The sequence below is a fragment of the Corythoichthys intestinalis genome, chromosome 5 (genome assembly GCF_030265065.1).
Source record: "Corythoichthys intestinalis isolate RoL2023-P3 chromosome 5, ASM3026506v1, whole genome shotgun sequence".
Lineage (NCBI taxonomy): Eukaryota > Metazoa > Chordata > Actinopteri > Syngnathiformes > Syngnathidae > Corythoichthys > Corythoichthys intestinalis.
Window position 1 is genome coordinate 33,365,923 of NC_080399.1, and position 21,047 is coordinate 33,386,969.

General features: G+C 37.1%; 1 protein-coding gene across 8 annotated transcripts in view; it reads right to left on the minus strand.

Moving 5' to 3' along the window:
* The window catches only part of tjp1b (tight junction protein 1b), a 171,193-nt gene that overhangs the window by 95,697 nt on the left and 54,449 nt on the right, over nucleotides 1-21,047 (minus strand). For all 8 annotated transcript variants that reach the window (XM_057837883.1, XM_057837882.1, XM_057837889.1 and 5 more), the window contains one exon: nucleotides 8,235-8,376. In XM_057837883.1, coding sequence (XP_057693866.1) covers nucleotides 8,235-8,376 — 142 coding nt within the window. The remainder of the gene's footprint in view (nucleotides 1-8,234; nucleotides 8,377-21,047) is intronic.

Genomic DNA, 21,047 nt, shown 5'->3' on the forward strand with positions numbered 1-21,047 from the left:
CTTAGTTGTCAACCCCAAATTACACTCCTGAGGCTCACACCTTCCACGGACCACACTTCCATCTGGTAACAAGGAAGTACATCGACATCTGCATAAAACTCTTTTTGTTTCATCGACAAAACGTCTGGGACAAAACAAAATCATGAGCATCAAGCAAGGACATACAAGTAGACAATGGCTTTTAAGCACATCTTCCATGTCAGACATATTGCGCACGAGTCCCACTACTAATTTCTGCTTTTTAAAAAAAATTTTTTTTACATAAATTCCTTTAACATATGGCGGAAAACACTTAGGTGACTTGAACTTCCGCTCTGAGACTCTCAATTTGGCCAACTTTCAAAATTGTCCGTTATGCATGTGTGATACATCATTGAAAAGCTTAAAATCTCAATTTTCTGGGGGAACAAAAAATTTGAACAGGAAGGTATTTTTAAAAAAATATTTTTTTTAAACAGCATAACCCTAATTGGAGGCGAGAGCTTGCAGGAGCAGAATTAAAGACGCCACGATTTTAACGAGATATTATCGTGTACTTACCTTGTTTTGATCCAAAAACTCTATGTAGCATGTATCACCAAGTTTTATTTTATGGGTGAAACATGGTGATACAACAATGGTCGCGATGCAGAAATCGCAGACAACAAGAAGTGGTTGAAATGTTCTTTTTCATATAATTACCCTTTTAAACGCTTTTTTTCTTTTTTTCTTTTTTTTTTTCATTTGGATCGATTATTTATCATCTAATATATCGGGGAAAATGCGACAGTAACAAAAAAAAAATACAATTAAGCGATAGTTATGAAGTAGATATCCGTGACTTTTTTACAGACGCCAAATTTTTCATTGTGACGTAATTCGTTTAAAAGTTTAAAATATGTGAGTGAATCATTTTTTAAAGTCTTTTTTTTTTTTTATTTTAACTAAAATTTAGATATCAATTAATGATTCTAAGCTAAAAATGACAGACATTTTGAATAATAAACATAATTACTTACCTTCTTTTTCTGGCTAGGTTGAAACAAAAGCGGTTGCGCCACGTCTGTAAACGGGGGTTTTCAGGGTAAACCGGAGAGATTAAAAATAGTTCGGAAGCTTAGTGCGACATGAATCTGCAATGGCAGCATATAGACATATTGTTCTATCAAACACAACGGTTGTTTTGGCTTACAATACAGCAGTTTATTTTAAAGAGGAGTGCAAGAGCACAAACTGCTTTTTCAGTCTTGTCCGTGTTTTCCGCCATATATAGTAAATATTTGTATGTGTCATAAATATCGTCGACCATATCAAGTAGCTGGCTAGACATTATTATTGAAGTTGCTAAGCCTGTCGCAATATGCAATAAGTCCATTTATCGCATGGTAAATTAAAATAAGGGTGGTAATTTTCACGACTGAGTTTTATTGCCGAGTGCGTGCGTGCATTATTTGTGCGTGCGTGTATACGTGCGTGTTGATGGCATATGGCTCCAGTTCTTTTACAGATGTTGATGGGTCATCAACACGCCGTAGAATTAAAGTTCAGACATTAAAAATAAGGAAACACATCTATATTAAACACTGTAAACGTTAGCATTGCTACATTGAGGCTAATGGGGAAAAAAGAGAACCTACATTAGCCTGCAAAAAAACACTAGCAGTCTTCTTCAAAACGCAAACTTGCGGTTATAACGTGACACTTCAAACATGAAAAATCGCTGGTTAACAGCATTTGCAAACGAAAAAATTAACTGACACCACATGCAATGACGAAAAGTGCTTTTTTTTCCCAAAATAAAAGCACGATATGTTAGTCATATAAATAACGATTTTTAGAGTTAATCCCACATAATTCAGAATTCGATTCTACACTAAGAATACCTTTGAGTCCCTTTATGAAAAATCTGATTGGCAATGAATAATTATTATAATTCTTGTAATAGAATTATATATAGTAGTATACTATAATATTAATGCTAGATATATATTTTTTAAGAATTGTTCTGAATCATGTTGGAAAGGCAAAGTCAATGTTCTGAATCTGTTCACATTCCATTCTTTTGCACTAGTTAATGCTATCAGCATTTGACTTCATTGTTTATTTATGATTATTATTGATAATTGCGTGTTTATTTGTACTGTAATAAAGAATTTAAGTGTTCCAAAATGTTTTTTAGAGAATCCAAAAGCGTTAACAAAAAAAAAAAAAAATTGCTAAATTAGTTAAAAAAAATAATTATTAAATTAGTCGACTAATCGTAAAAATAGTCAGCTGATAAAAATAGTCGTTTGGGACAGCCCTAATTTGCAGTCGAGCCATCATGAATACCTAAACAGAAAAGAACAAGGTTACAACGGTCTAAGGAAAAACGGTCGTGGAAAGTCATACTTATTCAGTGAGGAATCGCGAATCTGGATTGGAAGGTATGAGGATGCAGGTTTTCAGACAAATGCCTGAAGACTTGCACATTTCCAGTCATTGATGATATTGGAATGCATGTCCGGCAAAGGTACTGGGAGATGACTGTTCTTACATCTTTAATAATTGCACAAGTTTATGTTGCAACTTTGGACACAATTCTTATTCTATCAGGTGAAAGTATATTTTTGGATGATGAACCTGTTCTTTACGATGATAATACCGTTATTTCCCGAATATAAGGCGCAACCATGTATAACGCGCACCCCAAATTTACTTGTAAAATCTAGGGGAAATTATTTTACCGGTGTATAACGCGCACCCTAATTTTAGCACCAATAAATAGAAGAATACAAGAAAACAGCTCGTGTACAGATACAGAAATGTCATTTTACTGACTGGTAAAACACTTCACAAGCATAACACATTGGTAGCTCAAAACATTACCGTAAACTGACAATATGTACGGTAATAATATGATCTGACAACTTCTTCAACTTACCAGAATCCAGGAGAAAACAAAACAGATGTGACTTTTCTTTTAAAGGCTGCTGTATAACTTGCTCGTTTCATCATGATGAATAAATGTTTCTTCCGTGGATTTATACGGTAAAATAAAAGTGAGGATTTAGGTCGGAATTGTTATTTGGATCTGAGTTTCCCGAGGGACAGATATAGTTGACGCACACAGGAAGTCTGTGTTGTGTTACGTTTGTAACGGTCCGAGTTGCGGAGCTGCAATAAACGTTGACTCAAATGAGTTCAAGAAACTAAATTCTGTGCTTTATGAAGAGTGAAAAAAGCAGAATTTAACACAGACGAAATCATTTGACCAATCAGAGTGAAGTATTACCGTGTAGCGAGTTCTAACAGAATTCACTGGCGGAACTTATGTTGGCACGTTGCATAGTTCCCAGGGAGAGGTATTTTGTTGAGGGAACAGCCGGAGAGATAGTTGTATGTTGCATGTGAGACAGACATTGCTACCGTATTTTGTTGCAGCATAAATGTCAATAAAGCAACGCGGATTAGCTCCGTTGATTGATACTCCGCTTCCGACGAGAAATATATTTAACAAACCAGTGTTATTTCGTTGAGTAAATGCAATTATAATGATCATAAAAATATGTAGACTTTCTGAACATTGAGAAAACTTGCGTTTTTTTTTTTTTGCCAACTCGAGGAGATTAAAATAAATGTCAAATCCCCTATACGCCTGTTAGAACAGACACACAAATATAGAATTTATAAATGTTTATTGAATATCTATCTTACAGTCTTGTTTAACTGGGAAAATTAGTTACAAAAGATAGGCTTTAATTTGTTATCATTATGCATATATGCACCGGCATCATCACAAACGTGATCACACAAAACGCAACCACGCATCGCATCCCCGCATTTCCTCCTTCTCCTGAGTCCTCACACATAAAACATATAATTATTATTATTTTTTTTTTTCAGGATCGTGCCTACAAATAAAACATAACATTTCGGGGTTTTTCTGGCTCGGGCAACCAAATCAAGTTAATAGATCGGGCTCGGCCCGCGTTGGGCTTTAATACCCGTGGGCCGGTCGGGTCGGGCTGGATTTTTTAGGCCCGATCTAACTTCTAGCGTCATGTAATGTTAGCATACCGTACACCTATTCAGCCTGTTGATCTCTATTGTATTTTATATTGCCTTTCGTTCTTGGTGCTGGATTCTATCAAATAAATTTACCCCTAAAAATGCGACTTATACTCCGGTGCGACTTATATACGTTTTTTTTCCTTTTCATTGCGTATTTTTTGGCTGGTGCGACTTATACTCAGGTGCGACTTGTAGTCCAAAAATATGTTATGTGTCTTTTACAGTATTGCACTGTATTTTTTCCACTGGTATCCCGAAATTTCTTTTGTAACAAGAGGCCATAGTTTCCCCGATCAGGCATGTCGTAACCTGAAAATTCCGTTTGTAGACGTGTTCGTAAGTAGAGATCCCCCTTTGCTCATAGCAAAAATTTGCTACTCATCAGTTGCTTAATTTCGTCTCGTGAGACTAATTTGATAATCTCAAATTGATCTCATTCTCTGCTCATTTGTTTCTGAGTTTGTGCTCCTAAGGGTACCCTTAATAGCAAGTGATGAGTCAAAATGAGCAAAGACATCATTGAGACAAAGGAGATTGAATTGAGAAAGCCAGCTTTGAGCAATAGGTGAGAAGAGAAATTCTCTTAATTAAAAATTGAGTTATACTTGCACAGCACCTTTCAAGCACACAAAGCACTTTGACATTATATCCCCATCTACCTGCGGGTGACGCAACAACATGGAGTTCAGTGTCTTGCTCAAGGATACTTTGAGGAATTCATCAGGACAGAGAGTTGAACTGCCAACCTCTGGGTTGGGAACAACTTCTCTACCACTGAGCCACGCACGTTCTCAGATGCACTGTGCTCGATGTGACGCGGCACATCAATGGAAAGCAACTTCAGAAAGGGCGTGTAGCAGCGATGAAGAAAATGTATTGTATTTTGGTCCGATTAATAATTTATATATTTCTTTGATATTTCACAAAAACTTCCAAATCGCAGACATGTTGCCTGTGAGCCAGTAGTTTTAGCGAGACATCGTCAGCCAGCGTGTTGCCTCTTTTGATTATATCATCAAACAAGAGGACTAAGGTTCTTCACACTGTTTTGTGGTAAACTTTTGGTCTTTGAAACCAAAAACCGATAATGCATTTGTAGCGGCTGATAGTTTTTGGCGCCGAATTTTCGGTCACATCTCTAATTTTTACATTGAACAAGATGAACCAAATGAACCTGAGGTTATTTAATTATTTGACCAATTATAATATTTTCTCAGATTTTGGCATGAGATTGTTTAAAATGTGATTGGACATGTCAGAGCAGACACTAGTCTTTCTTACAATGAAAGAATCTTGAAAACCCAAAATAAGCAATTGCAGACTGGAAGGAAATCAAATTGAGAAATATTTGTGACTGGCACAATATAAGGTTGTTCCGCGAGATCAGTCAAAGAGGCAGCTTTGAGGCAAGTTGAAGAAATAAAATACTTTGTTCATTCATATCTTTTACTGAGACATTACTGAGATCGTAACTCCAAGTAAATCCTCATAGTTGTCTCTTGGTGAGATCTCGAAAGAAGACAATTGTGAGACTTTACTGAAAAATCGTGCCAGAACTATTCTCAAGACCTTCTCATGTAATGCTCTCTATGAGACTTACTTCTCATGAGACAAATTTGAGAAAACTGAGAAAACCACACTGGTCTTGATTACCGTATTTTTCGGACTACAAGTCACACCTGAGTATAAGTCGCACCAGCCATAAAATGTCCAACGAAGAGAAAAAAAACATATACAAGTCGCACCGGAATATAAGTCGCATTTTTGGGGGAAATTTACTTGATAAACTCCAACACATAGAACTGACATGTCACTTTGAAAGGCAATTTAATATAAAAATACAATAGAGAACAATATGCTGAATAAGTGTACAGTGTACAGTGCGTGAACAACGAAATGCGAATATACTGTCCTCACCAGGACGCTACGGCTCGGTCCTGGCTATTCAGCGGGCTAAACTCCCAAATGACGATGCTGGAGGTCCGTATAATTTTCTGAATTAATTTCGTCCTTGATACCAAACAGGTTCGCATCGACATAAATAAATAATAATTAGGTGCTTTTACAACAATGACATGACACATACGGTTAGCATGCGTTCTGTAGCATTAGCGCATTGTTCAAACAACCACACAACTGGCTCTAAGTGTCCGATAGCGGGTGGAAAACACACAAAAACAACAACAGAAAAGACGATACACACAGGCGTCGCCTCTGTAGAGATATTTTACAAGCATAAACAATGAACGTAGGTTCGCAGCCGTGTTTCTGTCTCGCTAACTCGCCCACTCACTCAGAGCTACGTAGCTGTCTGTCTTCTTCTGGCGTGTGAGCGCTCTTCTTCACGTAAACAAGTGCAAGTGCGCCCCCACGTGGGCGTGAAAGCGCCACAAACTAAAAGCATACATTTCAATATAAAAATGTCAATAATACAATTGAACACACATTGCCAAAGGCAGAACGCGAACGTGGCCATAGCTATTAAGTTATTCAGATAACTATAGTAGAGCTGAAACGAATACTCGAGCAACTCGAGTAACTCGAGTTTAAAAACTGATCCGATTAATTTTATTCACCTCGAGGAATCGTTTAATTTTGCCAGCTCTAAGCATCACGTTTTGCCCAGACTACTTTTAATGCGGGACAACGCGCTGATGTCACGTGAGTAGAGGAAGAAGCAATAGAAAAATACCTTACTGCATCCAACAGCCGCTACAAACTACGCGGACGTTGCTAAAAACTAGCCCGCATGATTCTACGGTGGTAGCACTCGCAGGTAGCCTCTGATGCGTCTTATAGATATAACAAGTATGTTGAAATAGATGCGAAATGACAGAGTCAGCGGCGTTCGTAAACAGCCGCCATCTTGAAGCAGTAGACTTCTCAGTGCTAATAAATGTCACTCGCTCACGCAACGTTAAGGTTTCTATTAATTATGACCACTGTCGATGCGTGGCTAACGTGTCTTACATGCAGGCTTTATTTAATCTGTGAAAACATAGCGCTGTAAAGTGATGAGGGTGTAAAATAAAAACTTAATCATGCTGTCAATTTTAGCTCAGTAGCCATTGCTGGATAAAACACCAAGTAGCACTGGTCCCTAATGTGTTCCAATACAGCAGGTATCATACTGTAACGTTGACAAAGAGTCACCCCCTTCGTTAGATTGCAATTATTTATTTTTTTGGGGAACTTGTGGAACAACCAACACACGACTGCAGTCTGCCGACGCACACGCACCTGCCAGAACGACAACAACAGGAAGGCACGTTTCTCGCTCTCCCGCACCTCCCTCACCTCCGCACGTCACGCGGTGCATTCAGGAACGCATGCAAATATCCCCGCCATATTATAACTTGAAATGTTGCAATACAGTCATTTTAAACACTGCAAAAACTCAAAATATCTGGACTTACAGTTTAGACTAACTTAAAACTTAGCTAGAACTTAAAAATAGCTTGACACAAATGAAAAATCAATTGAAACGTGGGAAAAACGCCTAACTTTTAAGTGATGTGTGTTATCAAGCATAATCACATTTTTAATATATAGAAATTAACATTTTGAAACATATATATGTATATATATATATATATATGAGATCTTAAAGTTTTTTTGAGTGGAAGCAGTAAATTAGTCTTTTTTTTTATTCTACTCACATCTGAAATGCAATTGTTGGCTGTTTTCAACAATGTACATCGAAAATAAAGACATTGACTGAAAATGGTTCAATATTAGATGAAATGTCTTATTTTCTCATGTATATTTATAATTGCTCTTCACTTAAAAATATGTTTTATCCGATTACTCGATTAATCGATACAAATTTCAGTCGATAACTAGATTACTAAAATATTCGATTGCTGCAGCCCTATACCATAGTATAAAGAACATGCTAAAAAGTTTACCAAACCATCAGTGTCACTCCAAAACACCAAAATAACATGTGAAATGATATCATAATGTGTTAATAATTTCACACATAAGTCGCTCCTGAGTATAAGTTGCACCCCCAGCCAAACTATGAAAAAAACTGCGACTTATAGTCCGAAAAATACGGTATTGCTGATTCATTTCTCAGAGATGTATATGGGACATGAACAAGATCTCATCTTCAATTTTGCCTTGCTATGGGAGCCCATCAGTAAACTTAATGAAACAAATCTAGGTGAGCTATCACGGTATGTTTTAACATGACTTACATTGGAGTCCATGAGGTCAATGCTGTCCAGGCTCTTGCTCCTGTGAATTCGGCCCTTTATACGGCGGAGTGATGGCTTGCCCTGGACAGTGCTCGCAGAGGAGGCAGCTGTAACGGAGCCAGCGGTCGGACTGGGGTGTATCCTACAACAAGAGCCCTCCGTCAGAATATAACAAAAGCAATCAAGAACCACAGATATCCATAAGCGACACGTGCGCAAGGCCAAGAGGAGCTTGCAGGATTTGGAGACTCAGCATGAGAAATTATAAAAGAAAGGCATTAACGGAGATGGAACAAAGACAACATCGCTTCTACTTTTCTCCCTGCATTAATTCAATATTGCCTCCAGGCAGATAAGGTGCTTACTGGATGGAAAAAGCATTTGTGCGGTCAAATACAGTCGACCTCAGATTGTTGTCCAAAACAAGATTGCGAACGTTAGCGCTGCGAACAAGCCGCTCAGACTCTCTCTTGGCCCCGGAGCGGTCCTGTGCGTTAGCAAACTCATTTTTGGGATGTTGATTCAGAAATGGATTTCAGCCAAAACACTTGCGCTTACGGTTCAACAACTTGGTCCGCGCAGATCAAATATGCAAGAGAACAAATCTCCATTCTCACTTGATTAAGTCTTCTTTATCAAAAATTCAGAGGTAATTATCTCCGCTTGAGTTATGAAAGTGAGCATGAAATAGTGGCCCTATTGCTTCCTGTGGTTACATTTTTACCTAAAAAATGATGGGGGAAAAAAAGGCACGTGTTCTTTGAATATTCATATTACAAGCGATAACTTGGGAGACCTATCATGTTTTTGTCCAATTATTTTTTCCCCTCACCTTTCATGTCCATGTTAGCGAAATAATTTGTTTTGAAAATACAATTTTAGGTGGTCCTTTTTACTTGCCTCAGCAAAAATTCACATTGACATGTGGCTGACTAGATTTAACTTAAATACTAAATATTAGGTACCCTAATTTTCGCACTATAAGGCGCACCTGACTATAAGCCGCCACCCACAAAATTTGGCACGAAAACGGCATTTGTTCATAGATAAGCCGCACTGGACTATAAGCCGCCGCTGTCCTATAGTATGTATGTATGTATGTGACTCATTAAGTATGTATTTTGGGATATTTACACGAAAAAGATATTAACCAGTAGCAATACTTTATTTGACAGTGGCATCATACCAATTACTTTGAACCAATTGGCTGCAAAGCTTCATTGCTTCAAGAAGCTTAATTTGGCAACAGTCAACAGTCAACCTCTGCTGCCACCTGCTGTCAACACTGTTGTTGTCCAACATGCCTCCTAGCACGCATTGCAGCGCTGCAGATGTAAATAACAATCAAAATTCATGTCCTGTGCTAATAATTTCTTCACTTACTGTTCCAGTTGTTTCATTAATTGCTAGTAATGGTATTTGGTAACACTTTAATTCACAGTGGCGCCATATGACTGTCATTAGATAATCATAATTATGACATGACACTGTCATGAGCATTTATGAATGCTTATAACAGATGTCATTTTGTGTTATCCAGCAAATTATCTTACTTTTGAATGGATGTAAAAGATCCGAGCTGGACATAAGTAAATGGAGTTCGTGACATAATTTGCCGGATGTCACTTCACGACATAAGCATTCAGTAATGCCCATGATATGTCATAAGTATCGATGACAGTCTTATGACAATGTTATGATGCCGCTCTGTAATAAATTGTTATCTATTAACCCCAAAAAATCATCAAATAAGCCGCACTGGACTATAAACCGCAGAATTCAAAATGAAGGAAAAAAGTAGCGGCTTATATTCCAAAAATTACGGTATTATTAAACCACAAAATGCGTGCACTTATGCACTGTATTGCAGGAGTCACCAACTCCTGTCGAGGACAACTATCCAGTCTGGTCTCCTTCCTCTGACACACTTAAATCAAATGATCAACACATCAGCAAGCTCTCCAGAAGCCTGATACCGATCCTGATTATTTGATTCAGGTGCGTTAGAGGAGGGAGACAAGGAAAACAGCTGGATAGATACTAGGTAGGTGTGTAACTGTACACAAAAATCTCGGTTCGGCACGTACCTCGGTTTTGAGGTCACGGTTCGGTTCATTTTCGGTACAGTAAGAAAACAAAATGCAAAATATAAATGTGCTAGTTGTTTATTACACACCTTTGTGCTTTCAATAATAGGAACATTAGCTTATACAAAGCTAGAATTCTGCTCAAAAAGTAGCGGGTATTTAAAGATAATCCAACAACAATTTGCCTTTCAGACCCCGCGTATTGGTCAGCTTTCTTTCTAAAAGAAAGAAGAAAAAAGAAGTCCTGTGCTAAAGAGAAAAGCAATCCCAATGAGAGATTTTAACATGTATTTTACAAATGAAATGCCTCAATGATTTTTTTTTTCTTATGAACGGTTTTCAAAAGCTTTATTGGTGGATTTTCTCAAGTTAAAGCGCCACACAGAAATTAATCAATTTAATTGTGTAAGCAGGATCTGTGTATTATTCTTATTATTTAATTACAGGTGTTTTTTAGCTCATTTCAGTTTATTTTATTTAAATGGGCTATTATCTATTTTATTATGTGTTTATATTTTACAAATGTGATGTAGTATTCATTTATATTGTAAATTTTATGTTGTATAACTTTAGTTCCTATGTGAATATTAGTTCCTACTTGTTTTGTTGTGGTAGGAGGGTTTTGTATTGAACACGGGGCCGTGTTGGTTATTATTATAGCAGAGAAGACAGCAGTAAATCAACAAAGACAGGTCAACTGTGCCCCGATCTACCACTCAAGAGATCTGATGGACTCAAAAAGTGGGTTATGATTAATAGTGTGACAATATCTTGATACAGCGATATATTGCGATATTTTGCAACCCGATCGGTTATCGATATGCTCCCGCCAAGTATCGATACTGTTATTTGACATATTTGCCATACAATGGAGTATGGATGTTGTAAACTGCTCAATGTTTGTTGAGCAATTCCTTGGCGGTCCACTAGGGGCACTCAAGAGTGGCGGTGATGGTAAAGTGTGCACAAGGCATCTAGAGAAAAAGAGAGGAAGCTGGGTTGAAAAAAAACAAAAAAGCTTCGTGAGAACGGTGGAGGAAAAAAGTCAGAAAAATATTGCTACAAATCACACATGTAGACACACTTTAGATTTTACACCAACAAGAAAGGCAGTAAGGTGAACAAGGACTTTGCTGTATGCAAGAATTGTCTAACAAAAATAAAGTTCACTGGCAGCTGGTGACGAAGTCGACACCGGATTTCTTTACTGCTTCGTTTTCATCACTTGAGGTAAAGTTTTGCAATGTAATTGTTTTTTTAATTTACATGTATTATTTTGATGACATTTGGTGTTGAATGATATAAAATAAACCAGGACCCTAAACTGAATGAAAATGAGTATCGAACAAGCCTACATGAATTTACTGATTTATTTGAGAACCACTTTCCATCTAGTTTACTACTCAAACTGTTATTACTGCCATTTTGATACAATAAGCTATAAACATGGTTTGAATAGCTTCCAAGATATATAAGGTGATGTGCATGATAATTAATGTAGCCTACATATTAAAAATTGGCAATGCATTTTTAATTTCTATACATTCAATTCATATTTTTTAAATTCACTCAATACTTCCAAGTTCCAACTCAAAAAAAAAAAAAATCAGGATTTCAACTCAAAAGCTATTAAGTAGCTAATATTTTTTGTTTTATTTAGTTGTTTTTAAGGTGAGGAAGAATGTGACTGAGTCTGACATCTCAAATGCTGAAGCAGATGGTGGAAGTGCTCAAACCAATGCTTTTGGCAACAAAGGTCATATATGACGAAAAGGGACCCACCAATTCTATCAGTGCCCCACTCCAAGCTCAACTGCTGACTGACACCTGGAGCACTGTTAATTTTTTTTTTTTTAAGATTTAATTTTTTTTTTTTTTTTTTAAAGATTTAAAACTTTAAAGAAATTAAGGGTGCCATTCATCATGATCTCTCCAAGAGATATCAGTGGTTATGGTTTGTTTCCTCTATATGTGCAGGTACACAATTTGCAGTAGATTTATATTTTACAGCAATGTTGCACAGAAAAGCTGTCACTGTTTAATAAATGACTTAAACAATATTTTTTCTACTTTGAAATATCTTTTTTTTTCGTTTCAACAGTTATATCGTAGAATATCATGTATCAAATTTCTGACCAATATATCGATAATCGCTGTATCGTGATATCGTGAGATAATCGTTATCGTGAGCCTTGTATCGCGAATCATATCGTATCGTGAGGTGCCCTGAGGTTCCCACTCCTAGTTACGATTGCATATTAGTTTGAAAATCGACCGGATCCATCGTATTTTTACACGAGTGACTTCCGGTCTGCCCGATCCTAGCTACCGGTAGTATTATTGACGCAGGAGGTTCGCGTCTCGCGTCAAATAATAAACTTTGCCGTTCTTTTCACGTGCGTCGTGTTGAGCCGCTTCTGGGACGCGACTAACACGCGGCCGCACTGCGACTGGTGTGCATTCGGTGATTGACTTTAATGCCGGCGTTTCATTGTGTTCTCGCGGCGGCCACGTTGTCGCACCGTTGACGTTTCTGGGTTATACTGTCCTACCATGTTGGTCCTCATTATAGTAGAGAAGACAGAGTAAATATAATCTACACAAAGATACTGTAACCCGATCGACTCACGGCCTTGAAAAGTAAGGGTTACATTACGTCAGAAACTAGTTCGGTACGTCTCCGTTCCGAACCGAGCACCACGTACCGAAACAGATCAATACAAGTACATGTATTGTTACACCCTTAAAACTAGGGAGGTCCCGATACGATCAGGTGATCGGAAATCGGGCCGATTAGGCCAAGTTAAAGAGAATCTGAATCGTGTGAAAATAATCGGATTTTTAATTTATGCTATATATCAATTTTTAAAATTCTATTGTGCTGGTTTGAGTCGCCATGGTTTACAGCGAGAGAGAGTTAGCATTTTAAGGTATGTTACCGTCACCGTGTGGTAATAATAATTCACTGCATCCACCGTGTGACGCAGTTTGGAACATATGCTCATTCACTTTTACAATACACAGCCTGTCGGTTGCACTGACGTTGTTGAGTGAGTTCTGTTTCTGCCTTGTTAACTATATGTCTGTAAGTAATTTACATCTATACCAACCTGTTAATATGCAGTATATGTGTATTTATGGGGAAAAGCTATATGGACGAAATTTGTTTATAAATCCTGCTTTATGGAAGCTAACCTATACTTATAGCTCAAGTGAAGTTTGGTGTCTACATGGTATTTGTATACCGGCATGTGTTGTGCTGTTGTGTTGAATGCATGCATGTTTCCTTGCTACAGTTTCACAAACTTAAACAAATTACTTCATGTCAAAACAAGAAAAGACCTTCTGTTTTATTGTCGGACATACTATGTTAGCTGGCTGTCAGGCAGTGCACAAGGAAACACACTGTTTTGGGCAGTACACTTATTCATTCATTCATTTTCCGAGCCTCTCATACTCACTAGGGTTACGGGGTGCTGGAGTCAATCCCAGCTAACTATGGGCATTAGGCGGGGTACACCCTGAATCGGTTGCCAGCCAATCGCAGGGCACAAGGAGACGAACAACCCAGTACACTTATATATATTTTTAAGAGCTACAAAGTAACAAAATAATCGAGAAATACAATGGCATTTATGTTCCGCAACACTCTCGGAAAAAGAGGAGGAAGTACTGTAGACAGTACAGTACTGTACCATGTTTGGGGAAAAAAATAATAAAATTCCGGTATCAGATCGGTACTCGGGTGCAAAAATACAGTATATGATTGGGAAATCCCTAATAGATACCCTTGAGGACCAGAGTTTATGACCCTGCTATATTGTATGGCCTGGTCGGCTGCAAGAGAACCAGGAATTTTGCAGATTTGTACCGTTTTCAAAGTCAATCTTCATGAAATGAGCTTGAACACAGTGAAATACTGATTCCGAAATGTTTATAAGTAGGGCTGTCAAAATTATCGCGGTAACGGGCGGTAATTAAATTTTTTAATTAATCATGTTAAAATATTTGACACATTTAAAGCACATGCCCCGCTCAAACAGATTGAAATGAAAGCACAGTGTCATGTCCACTTGTTACTTGTGTTTTTTGGTGTTTTGTCGCCCTCTGCTGGCGCTTGGGTGCAACTGATTTTATGGGTTTAAGCACCATGAGCATTGTGTAATTATTGACATCAACAATGGCAAGCTACTAGTTTATTTTTTTTATTGAAAATTTTACAAATTTTATTCAAACTCAAACATTAAGAGGGGTTTTAATATAAAATTTCTATAACTTGTACTAACATTTATCTTTTAAGAACTATAAGTCTTTCTATCCATGGATCGCTTTAACAGAATGTTAATAATGTTAATGCCATCTTGTGGATTTATAGTTATAATAAACAAATACAGTACTTATGTACAGTATGTTGAATGTATATATCTGTCTTGTGTCTTATCTTTCCATTCCAACAATAATTTACAGAAAAATATGGCATATTTTATAGATGGCTTCAATTGCGATTAATTACGATTAATTAATTTTTAAGCTGTGATTAACGCGATTAAAAATTTTAATCGTTTGACAGCCCTAGTTATAAGGAGAGACAATACCAAGGAATACTGTAAATGAGTTTCATGTGAAAGAAGGTTGTTCAAAGTATTCAAATATGCAAACGGCGAAAGTGACACTTCTTCCCATTCAACTATTTTGTGATGTCATAATCACACGTAAAGTCAGACATAAGCACAGGTGTGTGGGAGGGTTAGTAAAGGTGGGCAATCTGGGATACTTGCGTTTAGTTGAGTAAAATAGGACCAGTATTGATGAATCGTCACTTCCAGGAAATACTAGCTGTTATTTATGTTTTCTCCACTATTACATATTATAAAAATTGAAAATGTATCTTTTTAGTTTATTACGGTAAATAAGATCTTTCACAGGCACATGATGAAGGCACTGCTTTTAAGTCATTCCTCCCCCCCAAAAATTATAAACTCCTTGAGTGAATAAAACGTTTACACACCCCTATTCAAATGAGATTTTTGTGCCAAAATCAAAAAAAAAATACCAAGGTAAATAATTTTCTGTGAATTGATATACAGCTGGTTTATAAAAAGTGTTATTCATTTATACTCTTTAAGCAGTTTGAATGATTAATTTTGAGAGGGGCTTACTACCTTGCCCCAACTTTGTGCTATCGCTTGCCAGCCTATAAACATTTCGTCAACAAAATGCATCACGTCACTCAGGATAATACCTAGATCAGTGCTGCCATTTGGATCCGCTCAAAATATGACAGCTTCCTCCATTACTCATGCTCTGCCCCGTCAGGTTTTACGAAAATCAAGCGACTGCCAGCTTTGGCATAATCCTGACAGTCGAACAAACAAGCGAGGGATATGTTAACTATAATCTCTTTAACGCAGGAAATTAATTGTGCCACTTTATCTAAACATGGTAGTAAATGAACGTGCTTCAGTGCCATTGATGGCAAGAGACGTCCAATCATTTACGTCTGGGAGAGGCTTGCAGTGAATGACTGCTGTCAGCCCTCCCAGTCGAGATAGATTGGACAATTATCACCGTCAACGGCAGCCAAAGGGGAAAGACACACAAGAGGTGATTAGCGATGGCGAAAGTCATCGCCGTTGAGCTGAAAGACAACACATGTGGTGCAATGCAACTGCAGCGTCAAAGGACAGCAACATGCACCGCCCTCTGCCTGAGTGTCATTGCTCGTCTCCGATCGGCTATGAATTTTTAAAATTTCTGGTATTTTCCGATTGCAACCATGTGGAGGCAGAAGGTTTTGTTGGAATTAACAGAGATACTGATTTTAACCTTGCTTTATTAAAAAAAAAAATAATAAAAAATTAAAAAATTAAAAAAAGAAACGAAGGGTCGGTCGCCAACAGGCTTACACTCACAAGGGATTCACACGATTACTGGGTGCGAGATCACATAGCTGATTTGTTTACACTCTACCCTTTCAATCACTTATCTTATAGACTCCCCCATCCCCCTCTTTCCCTGGTCAACAGGCCCCCTACATGGTGTTAACCAGAAATACATCTAGCTGACGACAGCAGCAACATATTAGTAGTTAGTGTGGCCGTTCAATGTATTTCTTGTTGTAGTTTGTGTTTCTTTTCTTCTCTTGTGTTTCTTTTCTTCTGTTCCCCCATGACCCCTTCCTGTTCGCTGCTTTGTCATAATAAACTAGGTATGTTGAATGATCACAATGGGAGTATGTCAGACTCTCACTTAGACTTCCATTCTCCGTGTCAAAGAGCTGAACAGGACAGGTTTAAAAAAAAAAAAAAAAGAAACGACTTTGGATCCACCCCATCTTAAAAACTAGGCTGGTCAATGAAGAATGCCATCATATAATAACTTCCCATACTGCTGCTTTTTCATTTATGTCTCCGGAAATCATGCCGAGAGGTATCATAATGTAAGTGCTGGGCGCACATTGCTAAAATTATTTTAGTTAGTTAGTAATAAATGACAGGCAATGTTATACATTCATGGAAACTTGAAAAGAACAGAAAATGTACAGGAGATACAGTACGAGAGAAAAATTAAATATCCACGTTGACAAAGTTGTCATGCTATCCTCATCAAAATATGAAAACCTATAAACCTATTGGGTGGTTTTAGTTAAAGCAAACTTTTTTTTTTCATCCGTGTGATTTTGACAAATATCAGATCACATTTGATGGTGATTTTATGCAGAAATGTGAGAAATTCTAAAAGGTTCAGATACTTTTTCATAACACTGTATATCCATACCAGCAATGGTAATAGACATACACACAATTAACAAGACGTAAGACACTGATATACATTTAAGACTGAATATATTTTGACCAAATGAAATGTTTATAACACAATTTCAATATTTTAATATTTTCACACTGTTAAAGTTGTGAACTCAGAGTTCCATAACTTAACTCCACGTACAGACACACAGCTTTTGCGAGTTGTTCTGAAATTATTAAGTGTGAACTCCCCGTAAGCTCTCAATTTGTGAGCTCTTTCTCGAATGGTGCAACAGGTTGTTAAATTTGCCGGAAACATATTGTTCAAAGCTTTATACAGGATTGTAGATGTGTTGTAATTGACAAGGTCTTGAAATTTAAGCAATTTACATTGAAGAAAATAGTTCATAGGTGTGTTCCAGAAATCCAGTCTTGTGAATGACGTGAACCGCTCGTTTCTTTACTGTGACTAATGGATTTGTCGTATTGTGATAGGTGTTCCCGGACACTTCCATACAGTATGTAAAATATGGAACAATCAAGGTACAGTACAGAGTACGGAGTGCATTCTGACAGAGATATGTTTTAACTTTATTTAAAGTTGAGAGGTTTTTTTAAATCTTGGTTTTTATGTGTCTGACAAGGGGTTTCAAGACAGTTTGTTATCAATTAAAGCCTTTATTATTAGAGCTGTCAAACGATTAAAAGTTTTAATCGAGTTAATCACAGCTTTAAAATTTAAAAGTTTAAAAACATAAATAACAGCTAGTGTTTCCTGGAAGTGACAATTCATCAATGCTGGTCCTAGTTTACCCAACTAAACGCAAGTACACCCAGATTGCCCACCTTTACTAACCCTCCCACACACCTGTGCTTATGTCTAACTTTACGTGTGATTATGACATCACAAAATAGTTGAATGGCAAGAAGTGTCACTTTTGCCGTTTGCATATTTGAATACTTTGAACAACCGCCTTTCACATGAAAGTCATTTACAGTATTCCTCGGTATTGTCTTTCCTTATATCTAGGGCTGTCAAACGATTAAAATTTTTAATGGAGTAAATCACAGCTTAAAAATGAATTAATCATAATTAATCGCAATTCAAACCATCTACAAAATATGCCATATTTTTCTGTAAGTTGTTGTTTGAATGGAAAGATAAGACACAAGACGGATATATACATTCAACATACTGTACATAAGTACTGTATTTGTTTATTATAACAATAAATCAACAAGATGGCATTAACATTAACCTTCTGTTAAATCGATCCATGGATAGAAAGACTTTTAGTTCTTAAAAGATAAATGTTAGTACAAGTTATAGAAATTTTATATTAAAACCCCTCTGAATGTTTTCGTTTGAATAAAATTTGTAAAATTTTCAATCAAAAAATAAACTAGTAGCTCGCCATTGTTGATGTCAATAATTATACAATGCTCATCAGTCGCACCAAGCGCCAGCAGAGAGAGACAAAAAATACAAGTAACAAGTTGACATGACACGGTGCCGTCATTTTAATCTGTTTGAGCGGGGCATGTGCGTTAATTGCGTCAAATATTTTAATGTGATTAATTAAAAGAATTAATTACCGGCCGTTAACGCGATAATTTTGACAGCTCTATTTATTATACCATTATTCCAGAGCAACGATAAACACAATTTTACAAATTATAGACCAATTTCTCTATTGCCCCAATTTTAAAAAAAAAATGTAGCAAGGCTTTTTAATTCTAGACATGAAAAGTTCTTGGAGAAACATCAAACACTAAATGCAGGATAGTATGGGTTTAGAACAGTGTTTTTCAACCGGTGTGCTGCGGCAAACGTGCCGTGAGAGATCGTCAGGTGTGCCGCGAGAAATTATCTAATGTCGCATTCATATATATATATATATATATATATATATATATAAATATATATATATATATATTGTAATGTCCGTAACTGTGCGGGCCCTTGAAGGGGCCGTCAGACTGCAGAGTGGTGACGTAGCGGGAAGCACGCAAGGAGGGAAGGAGAACAGCGTTTGAGCGAAGTTAGAGGTCGCATGTTGCGGATGCCACTGTTTTTTTGTGTATTATTGTCCATTGTTGCCACAATAAAGTGGGAAAGTCATCACCGACTCCTCTCCTTTCTATTTCCCCATTCGGGACTATTACAATATTTTTTTTACGTCATGTGTCGATATACTCGAAAGTGTCCTTTCGATTTTATCCATATGTGATCACCGTCAATCCTCTCCCTGTGTTTTATTCAAACATAGTGTTGAACAACAGTAAGGTGGCTAATGGCTAAAAATCCGAGCAGTTCTTGAACACAACACGAGCAGCTATCCAACAACAGCGCTATGGTGCCAAGCAGGTTTAAACGTCATCTCCAAACAAAATACCCGTCGCTTCAAAACAAGTCGACGGACTATTTTATTCGCTTTTGTGAAAACACAGAAAAACAGGCAACTTTTTTGAGAAAAACTACAAAGGTAAATGAGAAAGCCCTCAAAGCCACTTGTTGCTAAATCCAAAAAGTCCCACACCGTGACAGAGACATTAATACTACCTGCCTGCAAAGCCATTGTCTCCGAGATGCTCGGCCCTGATGTTGTTAAAAACATTACTCAAGTCCCCCTGTCTGATAATTCTAAACTTTTTCAAGCCTAACTGCGATAAAAAATGAATAACTAAATAAGCGAAAACAGAGAAAGACTGAGAGCTGTTGAAGAATAAGGATATCGACTTTGTGTTCATCTAAACAGGCTCAAGTTTCACACAGAGTAATTATTTTATAATTAAATATACTGTACAGAAAATAATTTTGGAACATTTTGGTTTGTGGTGTGCCACGAGATTTTTTCCAGTGTAAAAACTAGGGTTGGGAATCTCTGGCATGAAGCCGATTCGATATGTATCTAAATACACAGGTTACGATTCGATTAAAAAACGATATATTTTTAAGGCCGAGCGATTCGATACAGTGTAAGAACGATACGGTTCGATAGAGTGAAAACGATACGATAGTAAATATTTGTTGTGTGTGTACAGTATTTTAAACATAAAAAGACCACATTTCTAATATAGCAAAATTAACAAAATTTCATAGCAATTTTATGTTTTATTTTTTTATGAAAAAAAATAAATAAAAAATAAGGCTTACTACATGACCGTCATTTTGTTGGATGGAATTGATAATAAAATAAAAATCCAGTGACAGACAACAATAAAGTGCAGTAATTCAATTACTGTATTTCCTGGTGTTTTTAACACAAGAGGTAAGTAGTTTAAGTGCAAACTTTCAACGTAAACATCTTACAAACAAAATATATTAATTATATGCAGCAGCTCTAGAAAAAAAAATAATTAAACCTGCTAGTGTTATCATAAATAAATAATAAATTATGCTTTACGACTGGTATAACTGGGGGAATAAAAACATTGCATTTTAGACAGGTCAATAATCATTACTTTAACCTAATATACAGCAAAGTCATTCACTTATGCCTGTGCTTCCTCATTTTTTATTCCTCATCACTGTCCACATCTTTTTTGAAGGGCAGATTTTTCTTGAGGAAGATCAACTAATCCACATGTTCATGTTTAAGTAGACTGCGTTTCGTGGAAACAATATGCCGCCCTTTCCACCATTGTAGTGGGTTATTTTTTAGGGTTAAAAACTCACGATCTCTGTACCGCTCCACACTTCACACAAGCTCTGTCCCATGCGAACAGATCGGCTGCCTTCATCACTTCAAAGTCCGACTTTGATTTTCAACGCACCCAGGAAAACAAATCGCTGCACGTCGGTGATCACACTGTCCATTGTTTTAGCATGTTGCTTCGTTGCCACTACTAGTTTCGTTTTGGGCTGTGACGAAAATGCTACGAAGCTTGCGTTCCGGTGGTTTCGTTAGCTCTCGCGTTGTTATGACACGCCCGTGACGATCGGGTAATGACGGCGACTAGTAGCGGTTCTGCCAAAA